Here is a 25558-nt window from a genome sequence, read left to right on the forward strand (position 1 = left end):
ACATTTAGGTTGTTCCCAGTCTTTTTACTATTATCTACATTCTTGTGTGTCTTCTGATGTATTTAGGAAGTTTCTCTTAGCTATGTATGTGTGTGTGCGTGCATGTGTGTACACAAAGAACTGAATTATAAAATATATGAAATTTTGTTCAGCTTTACAAAAAAATGCAAAATTACTTCCCCACATGGCTGTTATCAATTTAATGGTCCTATCTCCAGCTGTAGAAGAGCTTTTGTTGATCTACAGTCTAATACCTGATACTATCAAATTTCTCAATTTCACCAAATACATGGATATAAAAATTTTTTTCATTATACTCCTTATTTGTATTTCCCTAATAAGACTGAGTATCTTTTCATATACTTTTAGCCATATTTGTTTCAATCTATCTTTTGCCCATTTTTCAACTGGGTTCATCTTTTTTCTTAAACTGATTCACAGGAGTTCTTTCTACATTCTTGATACTAACTAATCTTTGGTCATTTATGTCCAAATTCCTCCTAGGGCCTTACATGTCTTTCTACCCTCCTTAAAGCATCTTTTGATGAACAGATTTTTTTTTTTTTTTTTTTTTTTTTTAAGTAGACTCCATGCTCAACATGACGCTTGAACTCACGACCCTGAGATCAAGAGTTGCATTCTCTGACTGAGGAGCCCCTTGATGAACAGATTTTAAACTGGTCAAATTTCATCAATCTTTTCTAATTAGTGCTATTCTGGGTCTTAAGAAACCCTACTTTACCCAAAGACTGAAGAATTTGCATCTGGGAAAATGTGACCTCCACATATCAGAAGCTTTGAAGAATTTCAGCAAAACACAAGACAGATGGGGTCATGTTAAAAGAGAACACTAAACAATGACTTGCAAATCCTTTTCTTTAACAAATAAAATGGGCATACCAAGTAAAAAAAAAAAAAAAATTCTAGCAAAACACCACTAATTTGTCCTTTTTGATGGAGCCAAGGAGGACCTACAACGGAGGGGGAACACATCCTTTATCACTGGGTTGCCAAGCGTATTTAAAAGCAGTTATGTTGGAAAGCTAAAGTGTAAGCACAACATTATCTAAGAGAAAATCTACAAATGAAAATTTACACATTCCTGCTGGACAAGGGATAACAGCACCAGGAAGAAAACTGGGCAAGGACACGTGATACCCCAAATGCAAAACAGTCAATAAACAGAGAAAACAGTTTCCCCGACATGGCCGTTTCAAACTCAAAGAAAAGTTAAATTTCACCCATTAGCATATTCATTGTACTGGCTCACCCTTCTCACTCTTCACAGGCTGATGAATCATTTGACTGGTAAAGTTAACAATCAACAGGATTCTCCTGTCTCCACATTTGCAGCAGGAAGAGAATGTGAAACTAACACTAAACATTAAAAGGAAGAAAGGAAAAAAAAACAACAATAACCCTGTTTTGGAGCAAATACCTGACCTGGATGATCCTCTTCCAGGTTCAATGATGACAGAAAAAGGTCAAAATGAGTCTTAAAATATCATTTCACAAAAAAGGATACTAATAAAACTACAATGAATCAAACTAAAAAGCTTCTGCACAGCGAAGGAAATCATCAACAAACTAAAAGGTAGTTTACTGAATGGGAAAAGAGATTTACAAATGACAGTTCCAATCAGGAGTTAAGGACATGAGTGAACATTTTTCCAAAGACATGGCCAACAGACAATAAAACATGCTCAATATCACTAATCAGTAGGGAAATGTAAATCAAAACCACAATGAAATCTCACCTCACACCTGTCAGAATGGCTAGCATCAAAACAAGAAATAACAAGTACTGGCAAGTGTTTAGAGAAAAGGGAAACATTGTGCAGTGTTTGGGCAAATGGGAATTGGTGTAGCCACTGTGGAAAACAGTATGGAGGTGCCTCAAAAAATTAAAAATAGAAACACCATACAATCCAGTAATCCCACTTCTGGGTATTTAACCAAAGAAAACAAAACCACTAATTTAAAAATATATATAACACCCCTAGGTTTAGTGCTGCAATATTTATAATAGCAAAATATGCAAGCAATGCCAAGTGTCTATCAATGGATGAATGGATGAAGAAAGATGTGGTGTATATACATACACGCACAATGGGACTTTACTTAGCCATTAAAAAAAAAATGAAATCTTGCCACATGTGGTAACATGGATGAACCTAGAAGGTATTATGTTAAGTGAAATAAGTCAGACAGAGAAAGACAAATACCATATGATTTCACTTATATGTGTAATCTAAAAATCAACAAAGTTGGGAGGGTGGGGAGGGGTGTAAGAGGTGAAGAGGATTAAGAGGTACAAACTTCCAGTTATAAGTACAAAAGCACAGAACAAGGTATAGTGAATATGGTAATAACTCCGTATGGTGACAGTAACTATACTTACAGTGGTAAGCATTTTGTAATGTATGTAAATGTTGAATCACTAAGTTGTACACCTGAAAATAACACTGTATGTCAACTATACTTCAATTTAAAAAGAACTATACTGAGTCCAAATCACGGTTACCAGAAGTTAGATATGGGGGAAGAATGTTAATATGAAGGGATAGTACAAGATAGCTTTCCCAGGATGATGATATTGTTCTGTATCCTGATCATGGTGATGGTTATACAAATCTATAAGTGTGTTAAAATTCATGGAACTGTACTTCTCAAAAAGTGAATTATACTATGTAATTTTTTTAAAACTTTTATCTTTTTTTAAAATATTTATTTTGATAGAGAGCACCAGCAAAGGACAGGAGAGAGAGAGAGGGAGACAGAACCTCAAGCAGGCTCCGTGCTATCAGCACAGAACCTGACGCAGGACTTGAACTCACGAACACCGAGATCATGACCTGAAAAGAAATCAAGAGTCAGATGCTTAACCGACTGAGCCACTCAACTACCCCTAAAAAACTTTAAAAAGGATATATACACAAAGTTATAGGACCTTTATTTACATTCCCCAAAAACTAGAAAACTCAGAAGTGCTTTAAAGGATGAAAGATAAAAACACTATGGTGAATCCACACAGTGGAATGGTACTTAGTAATTAAAAGGAACAAAGAATTGATATATAAAACACTGATACACTGCAAAGATATCATGCTAAGTGAAAGAAATCTTAAAAGATTACACACTATGTAATTTCATTTACATGACATTATGAAAAATGCCTTATAGAGACAGAGAATGGATTGATCAAAGGGGGAGGGAAGCACTTGACTACAAGTCAGCAAAAGGGAATTTACAAATTTACAATTTTACTGTAGGTAAATTTTAAAAAACTAAACAAGTTGAAAAGTATATGGAAGGGGCACCTAGGTAGCTCAGTCTGTTAAGTGTCCAACTCTTGGTTTCAGCTCAGGTCAAGATCTCACAGTTCATGGGACAGTGTGAAGCCTGCTTGGGATTCTCTCTTTCCCTCTCCCTGCCCCTCCCCCCCTCACTCTCTCTCTCAAAATAAATAAACTGAAAAAAAAATTATCAAATATGTCACATGAGGCTGAACAACAAAAAAAAGATTCAAAATAAACATGTCAAAGATGGATTATATACCATCAAAAGACTGGCAGTAAACTCTGAAACAATTTAAATGTAAAATTTTTAAGTTTAAAAATTAAGTTTAAATCACTGTGGTATATACGTGATTATAAAAACAATATGTAACTGTCATAAATAATTCCTGAGACAATTATATTAAAAAAAATAATAAACTAGGGCTAAATTTGCAGACCGGGTAGGTAAGAAATGTGGAAGACATACAAGGGTGACCACCCCTTAGTGGTGGGAGAGAAAAAAAAATTGGTAAATATTTCCTTGCCATGCATCTTTTTCCCCTGAGCAATCTCATCCCACTTTCGTGGAATCAACTATTTAAGAAAAGAAAGCTCCCAAATGTGTGACTCTCACATCTAACTGCTTAATCACAGATTTCACAGTCCATATTTCTCAAAAACACCTTAAAATCAGCACCTCCTCAAAAAGAAACCTGCATCCTACTTTTCATACCCCAAATCGGTTCTACTGATCCACTATTGGTCATGGCAGTTACAGTATGACCATTTACTCACCTGCTGAGCTCAAAAGTTCAGAAGCTACTTTTGATCCTCCTTTTTCACTCTTCTCCCACATTTAACCGGAATCACTAGCACCAGAATCACCTAAGGTATCTATTAAAAATGTACACCAGCAGGTCCTTTATGAAATACAGTTGTCCCTTGAACAACATGGGTTTAAACTTGTGCGCATTGGCATATATGTAGATTTTTCTGTTAAATACAGTACTGTAAATGTACTTTATCTTCCTGATGATTTTAATACCATGTTTTCTCTCACTTACTCGACTGTAAGACTACAGTATATAATTCATGTAAGATACAAAATGTGTGTTAATCGACTGTTTATGTTATCAGCAAGGTGGCTTCCTGTAAACAGCAGGCTATCAGTGGTTAAGTTTTGGATGAGTCAAAAGTTACACACAAATTTCCAACTATGGAAATTGGGGGGTGGGGGGGGGCACCCCTGACCTGCACATTTGTTCAAGGGCCATCCACTGATCAGATTTTCCTACAGCGGAAGAACCGCTGCATTCCAAGAAGCATCCCAATAATTTAAGCAGCTTAAGGTTTGCAAACTACTGTTCTAGAATTATTATTTCAATATTATTCACCAGTGAGGAACGTTTGCTCAAATAGTTCCCTTGTCTGCAAAGATTAAGAAGCCACAGATATTTAAGTTCACACATAGAAACAAATTACTGACATTTTCTACGTAACAGCTTTCCATAGTAACCAACATAATTTCTTAGAAGAGCTTCTAACTTGGGGGACCTGGGTGGCTCAGTCAGTTGAGCATCCAACTCTTGACTTCAGCCCAGGTCATGATCCCAGGGTTGTGAGAATGAGCCCTGCATCGGGCTCCATGCTAAGTGTGGAGCCTGCTTAAGACTCTTTCAACCTTGGCCCCTCTCCCCTGCTTGCATGCTCTTCCCGTATCTCTTTCTCTACCAGTCAATATTTTAAAAAAGCATCTAGTAACTTTACCCTTGCGGCATTTGAAAAGAAATTTGAATGTACTGTCTATGGAAAAATCTGCTAGTTGTCTACTATATCCATTCTCTCTTTTCCTCCTAAAAATAGGACCCCAATTTTCTTCTGCGGTTTGGAACAGAAAACATTCCCCAGCTGTCTTGCCTTTGTGCCCCATGACCAAATTCTGGCCTACATGACACAAGCAAAAACAGTGCATAACTTCAGGAAAGTCTCACGAGTTTCAGAGAGGGTCAATAACAGAATAAGAAATCAAATTCTTCAATCAAAATCTCAAAGTCCATGCATTCCCAACTCTAAACTGCCTTCCTAAAGTCAGATCCTTCCTATACTTTATACAAGTGCTTAATTTAAATGTACAAATTATGAAAATGTTTCAGGAAGGGAGTGCCTGGGTAGCTCAGTTGGTTAAGGGTCTGACACTTGATTTTGGCTCAGATCATAACGGATCACAGTTGGTGAATCTCAGCCCCCTTACCGGGCTCTGCGCCACCAGTGTGTGGAGCCTGCTTGAGATTCTTTCTCTCCCTCTCTCTGTCCCCATCCCCTGCTTGCTCACGAGCTCTCTCTCAAATATTTTAAAAAATGGTTCAGGAAGGAGTTTCGGGGAAAAATCTGTTTTCTCACAAATACAAAATAAATTATATTCAAACATTTATTTAAAAGCTGTTTCAAAATCCTAAGCACGTTTTTGCATAAAACTAATGTTTAAAATTAGTGATTAGAGTCCCTCACCAGTTCCTAAATTTGCTTAGTTATAAATGCAGAACTTACTAGGCTTTGATGAATACAACTCAATGACCTTTACCCCCTGAATATAAAGACCAGGCAAATTCAGAGTAAGGATGACACTTAGGAAGGAAAGAGAAAAGGATTTAATGTGCCTCTGAGGCCCTCAAGGGAGTTTGCAGAGTTCTGTTTCTTAAGCTAAGTGGTTGGTTTCCTTCAGAATAAAGTTCCTAAACTCAAAACATACTATTAAAAGGCATTAAAGAACACCCATCCATATGTACCACCCCAAGAAAAAGACCCTACATACAAAAATCACTGTACTCTTACCCTACGCATGGCTTCCTCCTCTTCTTGACGCTTTTCATAATGTGCAAAGTCATCAAAGATTGAGGTGGTATGCTTGAAAGTAGCAATTATTTTAAGCACTTGCTTAGCTTTTTCTAGGGGTACCTCTTGAGTGTCCCTTGAATTGGTAACTGGTTTGTTGTCATTATTTTCTAAGCGAATATGCCGTAACTGGTTATTGGGAACATCTTTGACAAAGATCCATTTAACTTCAAATTTGCCCTTCCACTTATCCTGAGACCAGACACCAGCATATGCATTATAGTCCACAACAGACTTCATTTCAGCCACTCCACAAAAATGTCCACTGCCATTCACACTGAAGAGTAAATAGAGTGGGCCTTTCCCATTCAGGGAACGGTAAGCTGCATCCAAACGCTTATTACCATGCTCAGTACTACACCAGATAGAGTACTTAATGGATCGGTGTATGTCATCCTCAGAATAGCTTTTAATTATAAACACACGTCCATTCTTCAGGTTCCAGTCAAAGTCTTTGGGATTATAATTGTTTATGGCCTTTAGCTTTTCCAGCACTGGATGCACTTCTACACTAGAAGGTGAAGCACTGACAGGAACAACACCTAAACCAAAGTTTTCACCGCCCACTCCATTGTTCTGGTTGAATCCAGCTCCCCTATTCCGAGGAGCTACCCAGCGATTCTGCAGCTGTTGCTGTTGGGGCTGCACTTGGTGAGGCTGGGCCTGTGGCTGAGGTCCTTGTTGCTGCTGTGGTTGTGGTGGCTGAGGCTGCTGTTGAGGCAGTTGGCTTTGCACCAATGTTGGTGGTTGAATTAATGGCTGAGGCTGCTGGATTATAGTTTGAGGAGGCAGAACTGGTTGGGTTGGTGGAGCCTTTACCACTGACCCCTTTTCATCCCAAGTTCCAATATTCATGTTGTGTTTTATAGGAGGTGGTGGCACAGCAGAACCCCCAATTCCCACATTGCCCTTGGGTTTAAGTTTCGGTTGAGGTTTGGCAGGCTTTCTGGCAATGGCAGCCCATGAGGTCGGTTTAGGCGCTGCACTGCTAACTGGGGGCACGCTATTGGTTGCAATGCTAGTCATACCACTGCTGCTCAAGGCTGTACCTACAGTTTTTGTCACTGCAGCTGTCAGGTCACCACCAATTTTCAGTCCAGTCATGCCTTGCTCAATACTGCTAATGCCAGGCACCTTACTCAAAGTATCATTGCCAAATCCAGCCTGTCCATCCGTAATAGCTCTCCCAAGAGAACTAGGTGGATAGCCATAACTGCTACTATAAGCAGAACTTTGTGTTGATTGTCCCTGAGATCCACTTGTCCCCCATGTAGAGAAATCAGCATTACCAGGAAAAAAGTTAAATCCATGTTGACCAAGAAATGGAGGGGTATTTCCTAATGCCCCAGGTTGACTAAACACACCATCTGGTATATAATGATGTTCTCCATTACTCATTTGTCCATAGGTTGTCAGATACGGCATAGGTTGGTCTCCAGCCGTGGACCATGCTGCTTCCCCAAGAGAATATGGAAATCCAATGGATGGAGCATAGTAACTAGGCATGTATGGATCTGACATTGGTGGATAGCTGTTACTCTGGAAAACAAAAGATCATAATCAGGAGCGAAGTATCCTCTTAAGACCAGGGGGAAAAAAGGACTCTCAAAGATTAAAAACAAATAGTTTTAAATAAATGAAAACCAAATGCACTTCTTCCAGATAAAATGAAAATTTCAAACCCAATTTTATCAAAACAAAAATGTGCTGGTATTTTTATTTTAAAATATTCGTTATAAAATTGCAGGGTTTGGGGGAGGGGAGCGAGGAGGTGGGTAGGAGGAGGATTATTTCTAAGAGTCAGAGCCTCTGGCACAATTTAAAAATATCACTTCTACAAAAATCTGATTTATAAACTCTGCAGACACAAATTGATCATTTACAGCCAACTTTATTTTAAACAGTTAATGTATCCAAAAACTTACATGCAAAGATCAAACAAATCTGAAATCTATGCCAAATAATAGAGGAATTTTAGAATATAAAATACCTATCTATATGATGGAATCCAATTTAGCAGTTACATTCTGTACTTTCATTAAGAAACAATAAAAGGGTGGCCTGGGTGGCTCAGTTAAGTGTCCAACTTTGGCCCAGGTCATGATCTCAAGGTTCATGAGTTTGAGCCCTATGTCGGGCTCAGTGCTGACAGCCTGGAGCCTGCTTTTGATTCTGTGTCTCCCTCTCTGTGCTCCTTCCTCGCTGATGCTCTATCTCTCTCTGTCTCTCAAAAATAAACATTAAAAATTTAAAAAAAAAAAAAAAAAAAGAAATGCTCACACTATGAGAAGAAAAAAATGACAAGATTATACCTATGGCATGATCCAAATTTGCTTCTTTTTGTTTTGTCTTGCTCATTTTGAAAAAAAATCAAAACAAAATCCTTACTGTGGTTTCTAAATGGTGGGATAATAGGTGCCGCTTTTTAGACTCTAATTTCTGAATTTTACCCAATAAACTATTACCTTCCTAATCAGAATTTTAATTTAGAAATAGTGAGTTCCTGCAATTTTTTCCAGAATTACTGCAATTAAATCAACGTTTATTTGTGAATAGTAACTAATGATTCATTTAATGATTTGCCATAAAAGAAAACACCAAATTCTATTTAAAGAAAAAAACCTCAAACTTGTTACTAGCCAATGTAAAAAACAAACATTTTAAGGATTTATTTTAAAATTGGTTTAAGTCAAAAACAGGTCTGATAATAGATTTTCACCCTTTGGTTTAGGTATGATTTTTTAAAGTATTGAACAGACCTCTGAATGTATAGAATTAAGCAAAATGCAAGAATTAAGCTAATACCTAATCAGGACAACTGGAAGTCACCTTGGGAGGATGAATACCATTCTGAAGGCTGACTGTTCACTTAATTTACATAGGGATTCTTATTCAAAGTTCCTAGAGCAAAGTATTTAGCTTTTTTTGTTGTTGTTACTCTGTTCCACTCAAGAAAGTATTTCCACCACTTCTCTACCACCAAGAAAGTATATCAATATAAACGTGTGACAATAACATCATAGATACTACCTGGTATTCACATGACTTTCTTTTAAGAACCTATCATTGGCAATTGACATATTTTATTATTATGAAGTTACTTGTGACACACTTTGCAACTGTCAAAATTGTCCTCTATGAGAAAGTTAACTTAATATTTTGTCTTCTGCAATGATTCCAATAAAACTGATATAAAAATAAGAGAGGGGTGCCTGGGTGGCTCAGTTGGTTAACCTTCTGACTCTGGATTTCTGCTCAGGTCATGGTCTCACAGTTCATGAATTTGAGTCCAGCACTGGCCCCTGCAGAGCCTGCTTGGGATATTCTCTCTCTCTCTCTCTCTCTCTCTCTCTCTCTCTCTCTCTCTGTGCCCTTACCCTGCTCATTCTCTCTCTCGAAACAAACATTAAAAAAAAAGTAACTTAAGACAAATAAAAGTTGCATTGAAATTACTAATTATAACACAGATTTATTGAGTATTTCCAGCAATGCTTGGTCTTAAAGACAAGAAAACAATTCTGTCACTTAGTACTATTTAAAGAAAAAACAATGACTCTTAAAATATACTTGATGTAAGTATATTTTAACTACATTCAGAACGGGAAATAAATGGGTTACTGTTGACTAATTTAGTTGAGTATATTCTTCAACTGTATTAGCTAATTATTACCTATATAATGCTCAGAATATGAATATGAAGGAAATGAAGAACATCTTTGAAACCACAACAGTACTGGCATCGTCGTACAGACCAACACTGGAAATACTGACTGCTATATTTAATACTAGAGAAATTTTCAGGAAAGCTCAAAATCACCAACAATGGTTTGCAAAGAAAAACTTCTTGAAAAAATTAGTAATGATTATTAAACTTAGTAGCCATGAAGATCACACCCACTCACGTGTGTATAATCTGATCAGTAAATTATTTATTAAAAATAAAAGCACTCATAGGGCTTCACACTGACAAGGACGTCCCCGTGACATAAAACTCCAAAAAGCTTAATAAAAATGAACAGGTCAGCCAATATAACATGCATAATAGATTAAAATATTTTTTAAGTTATCTTTTTTCAGCTTAAAGTTACTAAAACTATCCTTTTATTTATTAGTTTATTATTTACTTCACCCAAGCACTTATTGAATGCCTGCTTCTGAAAAACACAAATACATTCATTCTAAAAGAAAACCTACAGTTAAAAAGACATAAAATACAGGGGAGTGAATGAATTCCACATTAGGGAAGAATACCAGAGTGTGCTGAATAGGGAGGTAATCAGTTTCAAAGTCTTAATTTAGAATGTTGGCATTAAATGTGGACTCAGTAATTCCTTACCTATTGTGGGAGTGGAAAATCAGACCAGGTAGAAAGTTTTTAAAGTTGAACTCTTCATAATCAAATTTTTTGCAAAATTACACCTCTAACTTATGTTGAATATTCTTATTTCACCATCACAGATAAGAAATTTCACACAGTTACATACCAAATTCCTAACTTATCTGTAACCATAATAATTCAGAGGTTAGCAAACTAAAGGCCAAAGGGTAAATAGGCTGCTAGCTTAGGGGTTTTTTCAGAGTGTAGAGCATAGAGTGGATCTGATCCCTGGGCTATAGTTTGTCCACCCTGTTTTAACTGATGGTCTCATCTGTACTCATTCCTAAAAAACCAGAGCCAATTTTCTTTGGAAACTGGGGAAACAAATTTCGCCAACTCTGTTACCTGTGGGGCTGGAACAGGCCCAAACACTTTTAGGTGTGGGGGCTTTTATTACAGATCTTTTCCATTGTTCTTTTAATCGTAATTTTTACTACTTCACCTCTCAATTACAGACTTTGTAAAAACGGCAAGTTTAAATTACTTTAAAATGCATTCGGTTAGTCATGAGGGCTACCAAAGAGACACCTCTGGCTAATAAGCAGGCACACTGCTGTCCCCGATCTGATTACAGAGCTGTCCAGTGTTATTTCCACCACCTACACCTCATCAGTATAGTGGGTAACTGGCCTGCTTTCTGCAGTTTATCAAACAACACTAACCATTTATTTTTCCAATTCCTTCAGCAGTTTTAGCCCCATGAAAGTACTTAACCAGATTCTAAAGGCAAGGCTTCATTTTGGGTTCTAGTAAGAACAAAACTATAGAGGGGCACCTGGGTGGCTCCGTCGGTTAAGCATCCGACTTCAGCTCAGGCCACGATCTCACAATTTGTGGGTTTGAGCCTCACGTCGGGCTCCATGCTGACAGCTCAGAGTCTGGATCCTGCTTCGGATTCTGTATCTCCCTCTTTCTCTGCCCCTCCCCTGCTCACACTCTCTCTCTCAAAAATAAACATTAAAATTAAAAAGAAAAAGAAAAAGAAAAAGAAAAAGAAAAAGAAAAAGAAAAAGAAAACTATAGGAAACTTTCAGAGTTTAAAAGATATGGTCAACACATTTTGAATTAGTAGAGCTTCAACAGTAATATTAAAAAAGATGTTCTGCTAAATTTAAGATAAGTTTTTAATTGCTAGCTAAGTGGAATATCAATTAGAGGAATGTACCTTGGTAGTGAAGAGGAACAAAAGTTCCACTTACTGATGATGGAAAAAAACAACTCAAAACTTTCACCTTTTACTTCAAACCTGGTTATAATGAGACATAATCAACTGAACAGTTTATGTTCAAATAATCACTTGAATAATTTATTCATTATTTGTAAATTGGTCAGTTATAGTGAAATTTTACTATATTCTTTGATAAAGATATGCAATCTTTAAACCAAATGATGTTGAATGTTTGAGGTTTCCCTCACTATCAAAAAACTATTTGGAAGGGGAAAAATAACAATAGGTAAATACAGGTGATGGCACAATCATTCGCTGTAACGAAAGATACTTATAAGAAGAGATCTGCAGACCCTTTACCCACAGCATAAACTTAGAAACACAATCTGGGGAGGCCATTTAACCTAAGGTTGAAGTGAAGTCATGAGGTATCTGAACTCTAATCACAAACCAGGTACTCATCGGCTATGTGAAAGTAGCCAAGTTACTTAAACTCTGAATTTTTTTCTCATCTACTAAAAGGAAATAAAGATACAGTGTCTAAAACACATTAAGTATTCAATCAACGGCAGTTACATTTGTGACTACAACTTACCCCTTTAAAATGTAAATTAATCACCAAACACATGATATAATTTCAGACCTAGTCCATATCTTAAGAGTATAAACTGCTGTTGGGATGTAGTAGCTAAGGACACAGACTCAATTCTTTAATCTTTTACTTTCTGTGTCAGTGATCTCTCAGATCATATTTCTCTAACCCCGACTCTTTGGTGGTGAAATGGGAGTAACACCTGCTGGTCTTATCAATTGTAAAGATTTTTAAAATCCACTCTGTTAACTACAAAGAGCTATATGGATATAAAGTATGGGAGCTTAAGCCTTTTACCTTTAGTTTTGTGGTTTTGTTTTGTTTTTTTTAATTTGGAAACTAAAATACAGAAAAGGTTAAAAGATCTTCCTTAACATTTTTAAATCATTTCTAATTATTATTCCTTAGCCTTATGAAATAGATCAATTGTTCTTCTAGTATCTCTAAGAAAATCTGAACAAGAAGTTCAAGATCACTGCTCTGACTTGACACATTTTAATACAATTCAATTATAACCAGTCTTTCACTTATAGCAACCTAAGATCCATTTTAACTTTCCTTCCAAGAAAGAAGACTATAAATGTCTCATAAGTTCAATTAAAATAGAAAAGGCACAATTCACCAATAAAAGTACTTCTGTAAGGAGAAAAACAAAAACTTTTCCATTAAGAACCTGAGGTACTTCAAACTCCAGAAATCACTTCTGAATTGAAAAGTTAAGTGAAGGGGCACCTGGGTGGCTTGGTTGGTTAAGCGTCTGACTCTTGATTTTGGCTCAGGTCATGACCTCGAGGGTCATGTCTAGTATACTTTTAATGCTTATGTGTATTTTCTCCTAATACTTTAAAAAATATTATTGTGCTTTTCAAAAAGTATACTCTACACATATCCAATCATAAGGATGTCACAAAAAATGTTTTATACATGGTACCCAGTTAACCTAAATATTTCATCAACTGTAATTCTTTGTTCCTTAATTCTAGCAGATAACCCAATCCGTTCATGCAATACTTAATGCCTACTATGTGCTAGATACAATGCCAGTCATTGGAGACACAAAGATGAACACGGTCTCTGACCTGGAACACTTCCCAGGTCTAGTGAGGAAGACACATGTACACTACAACTTGACAGGTACTATAATGGAAGTACAACCAAAGCAAAACTTTCTGGGAGAATGAGAAAAGAATCATGAAGGGATAGACATGAGTCTGTGTATAAATCACATACACAAATACAAAACAGATCATAAAGGAAGATATTCAGAAAATACTTATTTTTCCAGAAAATATTGAGTCCTATTTCCCCAAGCAAATTAGATGGATAAAGCTGACCAAAGATGAGGGAAATGGAGCAATTTTAAGGCCATTCATATAATAAGCGTATCCACTGTTGTGTAGCTGTGGTTACTCTTTAACATGACAGTGACACAATCAGACTCGGACTTTAAGAGGACTGCTGAGTGGCAATATAGAATTATTAGTTAGAAAATCATTCCAACAGGCAGAGATAATGCAAACTTTAAGGGCAGTTTTCAGAATAACAAAATTCAAAATATTTTTTACTTTCTTACTCTCCATGCCACTTCTCTGATAAACATGCTTAGGAATTTATTTCCCCATATATACAAGCAGACAAGCTTAACCTTCATTTTTCCAACTTATTCTTCAAATTTGTATGCATAAATTCCATGGCATCTGTAACAGTACCAGTTAAACCTGAATTTTCCAATCAACTTAATCATCAGATTATTCTGAGGAACTTTAGAAGACTAATTTTAAGACCTGAAGGACGAACATTTACTTTCTAAATTACTATAAAAATTATCCCTTAAGAAACTGAGCACTAGAAAACAGAATACTCTACCACAGAAGGCCAACAACCTGTGTTAAAGTATCCCTAGGTTTGATACGAATTAGATCTAAGTATACAAAACAATTTAAATCATTAGCCAAAAACATTCACCACTTTTCCAGATAAAAGATTCATTTTTGTTATTTATAATACTAAAACCAGATGAAGGCATTTAATTTTAAAGATATATTACACATCTAACTGCAAAAATTTTTAATTAAACAATTACTCAGCTAGATCAGGGCATGCTTGCATAACTGTAATCTGTGAATGATTACTTGAGATATTTCACCAACAATTCTAGTTTTCACGAACCTGCTTTAAAAGGTCCATTTTAAAAAATTTTCTTTTACCTAGGTGTTATTATGAGTAACTTGAATTCTTGTACTCCTAAGATTAAATTGTGAAACTCCTAAGATTTCAGGTAATTTTCAATTTTTATCTCCAATAAACCCAGTTTTCAACATTCCAGTGTTAGTACTCTTTAAAAGGTAAATGTGTGCCCTGATTACAGATAATTATTTTTAGTATTACAGAAACATAATTGCTAAAACCTGTTCACTAGTACTGAGTAGGAGAGGGAGGATAATACACCCTTACTGGCATCAAATTTTAAAACTTCTCTTTAAACAGCATATGAGGGGCGCCTGGGTGGCTCAGTCGGTTAAGCGGCCGACTTCGGCTCAGGTCATGATCTCACAGCCCGTGAGTTCAAGCCCCGCGTCGGGCTCTGTGCTGACAGCTCAGAGCCTGGAGCCTGTTTCAGATTCTGTGTCTCCCTCTCTCTGACCCTCCCGCGTTCATGCTCTGTCTCTCTCTCTCTCTCTTTAAAATAAATAAACGTTAAAAAAAAAATTTATAAAAAAATAAACAGTATATGAATATACATTCAAATTATAATAGCAATTTAATATAAAACCTAAAACCTTCTTTAAACACCACATTAAAACAAACCTTTGTAGGTATTTTTATCCCAACATAAGGAAACTTTTATGAGACAAACTTAAAATTGGGTTCACTACATAAATACTTTTAATTCTTAAAAAAATAATGGTTTTCTGAGACTTTGAAAGTTTTTTTTTTACAAGTGCAATTTTATGCAGAATTCCAATATATAAAACAGACAAAAGAAGGAAGGGCACAGCTCTGGTTGCTGCATGGGTGGGATCATGGGTGCCCTTCCCTGGTTTTCCCTAGGCAGACCTGAAGCACCTCTGTGGAATGCCAAAAAAACCAATCCTCTAAGCCCCTGTGACAAATAAATTATACAAGATCTGTTACCAAGTAAAACAAGAGGATTCTTACTGGTTGTAATTTTCAAACATTTAAATTCCATTAAAACTCCTTGAAAACAGAGGCTGAACAAATAATTCAGAGGATCTTCATAACTGCATCCTTGCTTTAGAAAATCATTTTATTATAGTTGAGTATGAAATCAAGTAGCAAAAAAATTCAAATATTTAAAATTTAAAACAATATCAAAAATTTATCTGATCATGAAGACCTTTTTGAGAAAATATCTACTATACCTCATAGTATCAGAATTTCTCAAAATAAGTTGGCAAACTCAAAAAAAGTTGGAAACACTGCCATAAGAGATGTTAACCGAGATTACTATATGGGCCCAAATATAATAGAATATCGTATATATTTCTTTTAAACCTTGCACTACAATTCAAAACAAAGATCTTCTTCTATTTTCCGGTGATAGCATTCTTTGACAACCTTCAGGTGGAAAGTAAATATCTGTTATTGAGATCAGAAAATTAGATTATTTAAGTATGGAATGAATTTTTTCATTCTTTTATGAGCAGCCAAACTTTCACAGATTTTATCACCCATTTTTATTTTCTCATTTATTTACTCCCTCCCAACATAAGCAGGAATGTAGATCAACAGATAGGAGGGGGTGGTTAACCAGAAATGACCAAGAGGTAGATCAGATTGAACATAACCATGGCGCTCCACAGTCCTGAAAATAATCCTACATACCACAAATTGGGAACTACTTCTTTTCAAATTTTCCCTACAACTGTAAAGGTCTGCAATAATATTTGGTTCCTTATTCTTTTACAATGTAAACAAAATCTAGAGGTTAAGATTTCAAGGTACATTTTTCATCTACTGTTTTTTAAGCAAAACAACAAAAGCAGTTTTCATTCCAGAATATTTTCTCCCAAGACACTAGTTAACAATGAAAGTTTCTTTTTTAAATTTATTGCTAGTGAGGACATATTTTTATTAATAAATAAACGGATGCAGATATGGTATATAGAGACCAAAGAATACTCTTGTTTTTCAATGCTGAAATCTATATTATACCTGTTTACAAACTCACAGGATTATTTGTGAAAAATCCAAACATAAAAGAACGTCAGGAGTCACCAGTTATTTGATTTTATGAAATTCTCCAAGCCTATAACATAGAAGGCAAGCATGTTTATAAAGTCTTCTATTCCCTACGTTACCTAGTTGTATTAAAACTTTAATTACCAACAAAATTCAAATTGGAAAAGAAAACACTATATTAACCAAAAATTTCAGGCATAAACTAGTCCTTTCCCACAAATGTGTAGCTAATTAAATCTTGTAATTTGCTTTGGCTATAAAGACATGGCAGCGACATTAGAAGGTTAAATTCAACGTTCAAAAAAAATCTAACCATACCGCATACAAATAATGTCCATCTTCAAATCTTTGTATTTCGCACTCTAGTTTCAGCCAGGTAGAATTTCTAAAGAATTCTCCTGTACCACAAAGCTGCAACTGCTATTCACTATTATGCAGGCACACTAGATTAATACATGTTATGGTTAGCCTCATTCAATTAAGACATCTATTTGAAAAATCAATTAATACTAATATAAGTTTAATTTCCTAAATATGGGACTGTCAGACTTACCTGATTTGTCTGGCTACTTAAGTATGGCTCAAAATCATCATCATTTACAGCATCTTTTTGATGAATCGAACCGTTTTGTACTGAAACTAAAAAATATGTTTATATTAGATGTGTGGTAATTACCTTTATGAAACTGACAGAATAACCTAAAATTTTCAGTATTTTTCAACCAACTCAGAAAAAGTTATCCTGAGTTGTTCTTTTCATTAAAAAATCCTCTTAGAAATTTAACTGGATTTAGATACAAATATTTATGTGTCACCAAAAACTTACAAAGCTTGTATATACCCAAGATTACATAAACTATATACACCTCCCATTACCAAAAACATAATGTAAACACCCCAATATCAACATGGTAGTAAGCAATTAAATTGTTGGAAGGGTTCCCTAATATTATATTTGAATCTAAAATAACTTCAAATAGTGCTGTAGATCATAGAATCCTGAATGTTCTCTACCTTTGTTATATCTTTATATTAGTCCAATAAAGGCAAATAAAGAACGAAATTAACTTTCTTTGTAACTAAAGTCAGAGTAAATGTCTTAAAGAAAGTGGCTAACGTTCACTGAAGCAGTTATCACAATGAATAAATTATAAAAAAATCTAAAGAAAAGGGGTCTTAATTCTAAACCAAAATATTATAAAGACTTTCACTTGGAAGCACAAATAAAGTTAAGACACTAAAGAGAACCATGGTTGTTCTTCCAACACATAAGAAAACCAGAGAATAGTTTATAATGCCTTATTTGTTCAGAGATCATTTCCAAAAATGCTCTATAAAACTGTCATTCTGACTGCTGTCTCAGAGGGCTTTTGAATACAGACTAGAAGAAGGTCCTGGGTTCCAATCCCAACTCTAACACTGAGAAACTGAGTGATATCTAGTTAGTGACTCAGCCTCTCTAACTCTCTCTCTTTATACAAAGAGGTTATTATTAGTACCTACCTCATTGATCTGAGGATTCAATGACAGTATTCAATAATCTTGGATATTATTTGACATAAAATATTACAAGATCCAAATAAGACTAAAAATTCTTTAGGACCACATAAACAGAAGTTTTACAAGGCTAAAACTTGATATAATGACACTGTCTAAATATACTATTCTACTTTTCAAACACATGCGAGATGAAAAAAACTGAAAGTTTCTAACGGATGTTGACTAATCCCTCAGAAACAACAACAAAAAAAACCCTGCAGTATGTGAAAATTTATTGCTTAAAAATACAGTGTCACAAAGTATTATAAATTAAAGCCGGGGGTATGGATTTAAGTTGTGTGTTTCTCTATAGCATCATTACATTTTGATTTACCCTAATTTTTCCAAAGAGTTTAGATAACCAAAAATGTAGTATTATAAGCTGACAGTGGCACGGGAGCAAAGATAGGTGAAATACTTTAGTTCTTTGCCACCCACTGAGTAGGGATGATCACTCAAAGAAATGATACTACTCTGTGAAGCCTTCAAAGTAGACCTCTTATGATACTACATTGCCCTCAAATATCAAAAGAGCAACATGAAGGTCACCTTGATCCTGGCTCCACCGGGGTAGTTTAACTGTATTTGGTAAGGATTGCATTAGAGCCAAGGTTGAACTAAATATGCTCCCTAGAATTTAAACAGGTTAACAGCCACTAAAACCAAAAATAAAGAGGTGGTACCTTAGGTTATTTCTGCTGGGCTAATCATTTCAGCCCACAAGATTCTAACATACCTGTTCTCCTTTACCACCCCTTCATCAAAGGGGTCTGTCTAGTCTCTCTTGAAAAAAAATCTTCACTACACTATTGGACTATTACACTAGTACATACTATTATCTGACACAGCTACCCATTTCAAAATTACAACTATCTATTTCTTATATTCATTAGATTCTCAGAAATTTAGCCCATACTGCTCATATAGTAAACAAAAAAAAAAGTACCCCCTTAAAATCCATCTAAATGTATATTACAGTGCTATTCTTACTCATTTCCTCTGTTCTATTCTTTCTCTTCTAATTCTAAGATTCTGAGACTAAGAACAAAATATTCTCATGTACTAAGTAAATATACAGTCTGTGCATAAGTGATGCATGAATATGTCTAAAAAGTCCTAAAAGATTATTCAAGGAGGACGTCAATCTAAGGAAAAAAAATATTTAATCAAAAGTACTGCACAAATACTGACAAGCGATTTGCATTAAATTAGAATCTGAATAAGCTAGCCCTTGAGTTTCAAAACCATACCTTTCCTTAAGAAATTCAGCTGTCTTAAAGACTGTAGTTTCTGAACATTACTTAATGACAAACTAATGTCTTGGAACCTGAAAGCCATTAAATAGTAAAGAAATCCAAGCCAGTTCCATAGTCTGTACAAGTTCTTCAGGGAAAAAAGAACAGATGACTTACATGATTCTTCGCCTGTTTCCTCTGCTCTATGAAGCAGAGTCAAATCAAGATAGAACATGGGCCTTAGGAGCCAGGTGATTCTTTGCTCTGGTCCTGACTACATCAAGTTAGGAAAGTCAACAGATCTGTGCATCATGTTTTCCCACCTACAAAAACAGCGACAATACCATATACCCTCTATCTCCTTACAGGAATGTTTTGAGGATTAATAATAAAATGAAGCCTAAAATGACAATAAAGTGCTTAGCAATCATTTCCAGAGGGAGTGTGGGGAGAGGACACAAAAGAATATTGCATTTTCTACTACTTTTCTGAAACACTAAATAACAGCCAAATTCAACCTAATTCTTTTAACCTGCAGTTGTACCAAGCAATTCTGTCCCTCTGTTGGAAAGGGATGGGGGAGAGAGGAGGGCAAAGATAAACTCCTTTCCATGTACTGGTCTATTTTTACACTTAAGGCACAGGAGAAAGTTGGTAGCAAGACTACTAGGAGTGTGGGATCTGACACTTTTATCTGTGGTGCCTGCGGGAAAAGGAGAGGTTCCCTTTTATCCTAGCAAGCAAAACTTCTACTTATTAATAAATAACAGTGATATAATATCAATTTTAAATTACAGACTGATATAAGTAAATAAAGGACCAATAGTTAACTAGCCTTAAATTTCTACTAAGCTTCAGTACTACCCTAGCCACATATAATAAAAGAGTACTAATATTTAATATAAGGAAAATCTATTAACTAAAAAGAACTCAAACTTCCAAAAAAAGTACACCCAGAATTACAACGTATACTATGAAAGCATTTTTGCCTTACAAAGAGATTGATACAGAATTCCTTTCACATTTTAGCTGTTAGTGCATATCCTTAAGGATATGCAGGGAAAAAAGCCTTAGAAAGTCAAAAACACTAAAGACAGGTGTTAGGCTAACACTGTCAAATGAAGATAATTCAGAAAAGAAATACAGCATCTCTGAAATTATATTAAGTCAACTGAAGAGGATTCTGCTTTCAGAACTCTGACAACTCCTCAGCAACATATATTTTTTCTGTTTGAGAAGGTCTGAATTCAAGTTTAGTACTCATATTCTTAAACCACTCAGGCTGTAGTTCAAGAAAAATAACTTTGCTTTCTGCTTCACAAAAGTAAACAGAATAACTGTAAAACACTTTTACTAGCTTGAAAACCAAGTCAGCTAAGGCACAGGAGTTTTTCTCAAACACACACATAGCTACTTGTATCAGTTCACTGGAGTGCTGCCTTCGCCTTGTAATTCTCCCTGCAGGGGCATAAAAATACAAGTAATGTATATGTGTATTTGTGCACTTGCGGCATGTACCATTTTAAAGCATCTTAAATGATTACCAATACTTTTAGGCCAGTAGAGTTTTTCCCTCCTGCCATGTCTTAGAAAAAGTCTCCCTGCACCTTAAAAATAGATGAGGTGAGGCAGGTGAAAATAAATCCAGCAAATAAAATGGCCACCAGAGCAGTGGACTCCCGTAATTGTCATTCCTCATAACATACAATAGGATTTACAGCTAGAATTACCACTTTCGTTTTACAGATAGAAGGGGAAATTCTGACCAAAAGGTGCAATGTGTTCAAGCTCACTTGGCAAGTCAGTAGCCACAGGAAGTATTAGAACACAGGTCTCCTAGTGATCCCAGTCCATCGTTCTATCCATGGATAAAACTATGAACGGGACAATAAGGGTGAAAAAAGAAAATTTCTTAGAATAAAGAGCTATCCAAATAAATACTTTTGTGTGTCTAAATACATCTAAAAGAGGTTACACTGATGGATCAAAAAAATTTCAATAACCAAAAAATATTTATAGTCAATATGCAATAGTGTCATAGGTAATTTACAACTATGACATCAAAGATACCACCTAAGTGAAATGACTATATCACAGATTAGTTCAGTAATGGCTTACAATGCTGTAGATGCTTTATGTTGTTCTGTCAAACAAGTATGTACTTCATTGAACTTGCATACTTACCTTAGAGCAGGTAACACAAAACACTTAGCATTTCAAATAGCCTTGCAAAGTGCCACCTCCCCACAGATCTAGGATAAAATAATTTATGCTAGGCAATAATGACCACAGATTTCATATATCTCCAAGTCTATATACTTCCTCATGAGCAGACTAGCAAAAAAAAAAAAAATTAATGGATCATTCTTTTCAAATTTACAAATGAATATTTTAAAACATTTAAAATAAACAACATCGAATTGAAGTTTATGCTTACAACAGAAAATAATTCTAAAATTAAAATTTTACCTCTAAAAATTAAAAACTGAAATTTCTAAATACGTACATACTCCCCAAAAATACATCCTTAATCAAAAGAAATTCATGGTAAATTCATGGTATCTGATACAGTGCCATTTATCTGGTATGTACAAATTCTCAAATAAAATGCACTACAACTCAAAGAAAATTAATTGAGTTGAGTACTCAAAACCTATTCTATTCGAATTTGCAAAGGCAAATAAAAACGCTAAACGTATAAAGAACACCAATAAAGACTGTGAACTTGTATCTCAAAAGCTACTGTACATCTTATTTTTTAGGTAATACCATACTACTGAAATAAAAAACAGGAAACATAATTCTATTTAGTCTGATATCAAGGCCTATTACAAAATGTTATAAATATATAATTCACTGTAATGTTAATTGGCACTGTCCCAAGAAAGCAGTTATTGTTCTATACTTACTAATGTCACATGATTAATGTCATAATGTTTCAGTCAGTTGACTGTATTTTCCATATTAAGAGGCACAAAATACACTGATTTTTTTTAATGCTTTACTTTCAATAGTACTTTTTTTTTTTTAAAAGACTAAATCATATCACCGTAGCAGAAACCTCACAAACTATTTCCTTCTCAGTCCTTTGTAAAATACCAGCTTGAGTCACACCTTGCCACCAGGACTGCGCCTGTTCAGTTTTGATCTCTCTGGTGTTACTGCCTCATTGCAACTGACTTCAGTAGAACCAGTGATTAACAGTACAATTTTCACTAACGTGACATGGAATACAACTTGAGTTGCATTCTCCAGTGTAACCTAGCAATGTCGAACACCATGGCCACTTATCTGCACACATTTGTAGAAATTTTTGTGGCAGAAGTTACATAATACAGATAAATTGCAAAATTAAAGACATATCACCACATTCCTAGTACCTCCTTAACTGAGATACAACTAAGAAAACTGTTTCTCCTGCCACTCTGGTTTCTATGAAAGTGGCTTCAAAGCAAGGGAACCACAGAAGTTTGGGACAGCATTTCGCTGCTTTAGCCATGATGAATATTTCTGTAAACATACGTTTCAAAACACACAAACCAACCAACCCCCCAAAATGGTGCAAAAAGGCCCTCTCAAAGTTTAGAAGTCACATCGAACCAACATTAAGAAATAAGAGAAAAATATTCAAACTCACCTTTATTTCCTTGCCCTTTAGGTCTCTGCGCAGCAAGACGGAAGGTGTGATAATGAGAAGAAAAAAGAGAGAGAAAGTGTGTTAATCAAAGACATTATCAAAGACAAGTTATTTTCAACAATCCGCGTAGGAGTAAAACCCACCACATCCTCCATAGCCTCCAATTTCCCAACCACCCCCAGTCTTTAAACCTCCCACCCGCCACTCAAAACCCGTCTCCCAGACCTCGCCTGGTCTCAGCCCCACGTCGGCCGCCCTCAGATGTGCCCTAAGGCCCCCTAGGAGCGGTCCTTCCCCCACCCACCGCGGCCCCGCGGCCTCCCGCCTCGGCCGCAGGCTCGGGGGCTGGGCGCACGCCCCGGCCCGGGCGGCAAGACCGCAGCAACTTGAGCCCAGAGCACCGTTATGGGGCCGGCAGCGGCGGCGACGGGGAGGAGCCCGAGCCCCACGCGAGGGTGGAGCTCCGGGGCTCGGGCCTTCGCCGAGCCTGAGGCCTCTGCTCCCTCACCTGATCCACGCTAGTGGCTGACATTCTTCACCGCAACCCGAGAGCTGCTGCTGCCGCCGCCGCCGCCGCCGCCGCCGCCGCCTGGGCCTCTCCCCGTGCACTCACAGCAGTTGGCTGCCGCCCTCGGCCGAGTGACTGATCCAGCCGCCGCCGCTGCCGCCGCTCGCCGAGAAGCCAGAAAGACGGCCTCGCGCTCGGGGGTCCGTGGAGGGGGCCCTTCTGCTCGGCGTGCAGGCTGCTCTTCCCCCTCTCGCTCTCCGCTCCTCGGGTCCACAATGGCGGACAGACTCCCTAGTCTCACTTCCGCTCCGAGCCTCCCTGACCTTCCGCTCTCCACTCTGACGTCCCTGCTCACCTCGCTCTTCCTCCCCCACCCACCCGCCCGCTACCGACCTTGGCTCCGCCTGCGCGTCGCCACGTCACCGGAGACGGGGACAGCGGGTCGGCCCCTGGACGCATGCGCCGGGGAGGCAGTGCGCCTGTGCGGCCGCGAGCGCCACCTTCCAGGGTCGCTTCTGCGGGTTTTTTCGGTCGGGCTCGCATGCTGCGGGGCGCGCGGCGGGCGGCTGTAGCGGGAAGCCGGCCGGAATGGGATGCCAGCGCACTCTGGGCAGGAAGTGCGGCTGCCAGGGATTGCGGAGCCGGGCCGGAGGCGCAGGGCCGGGGGCACCCTCCTTATGACGGAGAGGACGTTGGTGGGTTGCAGCGTCGCAGCCACCGCCGCACCGCTCCGGGTGCGCGAGCAGCGGTGGCAGGGCCTCCGCCAGAGCCTCCTGAGGCCATCCACGGCCACGTGGGCGGCTGGGTGAGTCAACCACCCTCGGGACAGAGTTGCTGGGCCTTCTGCAAGAGTTCGCACGTGCAGCGAAAGTGGCCAGGTCAGAGCTCTGGTAACTAACACTTAAAAGCAAATAGGAGGTGCGCCGGCAAGCGTTGGTTCTCACCAAAACCCAGAATAACTCACGATGCTCAGAATAACTCAACGATGCTTCCATAACCTCTGGAGTCAAATTTACCACCCAATTCCTACACTTGTGTTCCCCTCCCCTAATGTTAAGTTGATTTTGTCGAAGAAGTTACCTCGGCAAAGGTACGCATAGTTATGCGAAGCTTTTCAGTCGAAAAGTTAATTTCAAAAGAAACTGGTAAAGTTACTCTTTTGCAAATTGGCAAAACGAAAGTAGCCGATTTGCAAGATTTTGAAACTTATGTTGAAATAATGTCTTTGCAATAAAGACAAAGATTTCTTGCCTAACTGATATAATGCGGACCCTAAAAAAATATTTTAGATTAGTAAATTCTTTCTTTACGTAAACGCCGTCAAATAAGTGATAATTGAGAAAGTATGAAATTGTTGAATGATAGGATTCATTTTGTGTTTTACACTACAACGTATTTTAGAAGCACTGAGAAACAGAACGGGAACTTATCTTGAGAGTTTACTGCTTCTTGTAAATCACCAAGAGCCATTTTTCATATCAGGTCAGCTTCCCATGCTCTCTTATTTTGCCACAGGTCCCAGGGACTCAAGTGGCATTTCAGCTCAGGTTGATCACTCTTGCCACTTCCCAAGACTTCTCCCACCCTTCCAATTACTCTTCTCAATCTGCGGTGTACCCATTCTTCATTCCCATACAGAACTTTATGGCGTGCAAGAGTTTGCTGCTACATGCTATGAGGGGGGAAAGAATATACAAGAGGAAGCTTGTGAAATCTTACAGGCCTTGTCCTTAATTATCTTTGTTGAAAACAATGGCTTTGGAATCCAACCCACTGGAGTTTGAATTCTCCCTGGGCTAGAATTAGTTGCATAACCTTGGGAAAGTTACTGAAACTTTCTAAGACTTAGTTTCCTAATAAATAAAGGTCAGATATGTACAATTCCTGGCAAAGAGTGAGCTTCCAACAAGCATGGCCAGTTTCAGATTCCTTTGCTAAACAATTACCAGAATGGTGGGAATAGCTTACGTTCATTGAGTGAATGTTCATTATATGTCAGGCACTGTAATTATTTAAATCCTTACAGCATCTTTGTGTTTGAGTTCTGTTGCAAAAACTAGCACACAGTAGGTTAAGAAACAGAATAACAGCTAGTCACTGGGAGCCAGGATTTAAACACAGGCAGTCT

The 25558-nt window shown here is 37.3% G+C and overlaps 2 protein-coding genes across 6 annotated transcripts in view; one reads left to right on the forward strand and one right to left on the reverse strand.

The window, feature by feature from the left end:
* Positions 1-23794, reverse strand: part of YTHDF3 (YTH N6-methyladenosine RNA binding protein F3) — a 40680-nt gene extending 16886 nt beyond the window's left edge. The window contains exons 1-5 of one of the 4 annotated variants that reach the window (XM_040487710.1): positions 23431-23794; positions 22923-22947; positions 19463-19608; positions 17065-17150; positions 6111-7709 (exon numbers count right to left, since the gene is read on the reverse strand). In XM_040487710.1, the coding sequence (XP_040343644.1) occupies positions 6111-7709; positions 17065-17150; positions 19463-19520 (1743 nt within the window). In that variant the 5' untranslated portion in view covers positions 19521-19608; positions 22923-22947; positions 23431-23794. Of the gene's footprint in view, positions 1-6110; positions 7710-17064; positions 17151-19462; positions 19609-22922; positions 22948-23147; positions 23210-23430 lie in introns of those variants that run through there. The other 3 variants (XM_040487711.1, XM_040487713.1, XM_040487712.1) reach the window with 3 other exon arrangements.
* Positions 23795-23928: 134 nt separating this feature from the next.
* Positions 23929-25558, forward strand: part of TTPA (alpha tocopherol transfer protein) — a 66441-nt gene continuing 64811 nt past the window's right edge. The window contains exon 1 of one of the 2 annotated variants that reach the window (XM_040487715.1): positions 23929-24235. In XM_040487715.1, the coding sequence (XP_040343649.1) occupies positions 23972-24235 (264 nt within the window). In that variant the 5' untranslated portion in view covers positions 23929-23971. The remainder of the gene's footprint in view (positions 24236-25558) is intronic. The other variant, XM_040487714.1, reaches the window with a different exon arrangement.

The sequence above is a fragment of the Herpailurus yagouaroundi genome, unplaced genomic scaffold (assembly GCF_014898765.1).
Source record: "Herpailurus yagouaroundi ecotype Mexico unplaced genomic scaffold, PumYag 165, whole genome shotgun sequence".
NCBI lineage: Eukaryota > Metazoa > Chordata > Mammalia > Carnivora > Felidae > Herpailurus > Herpailurus yagouaroundi.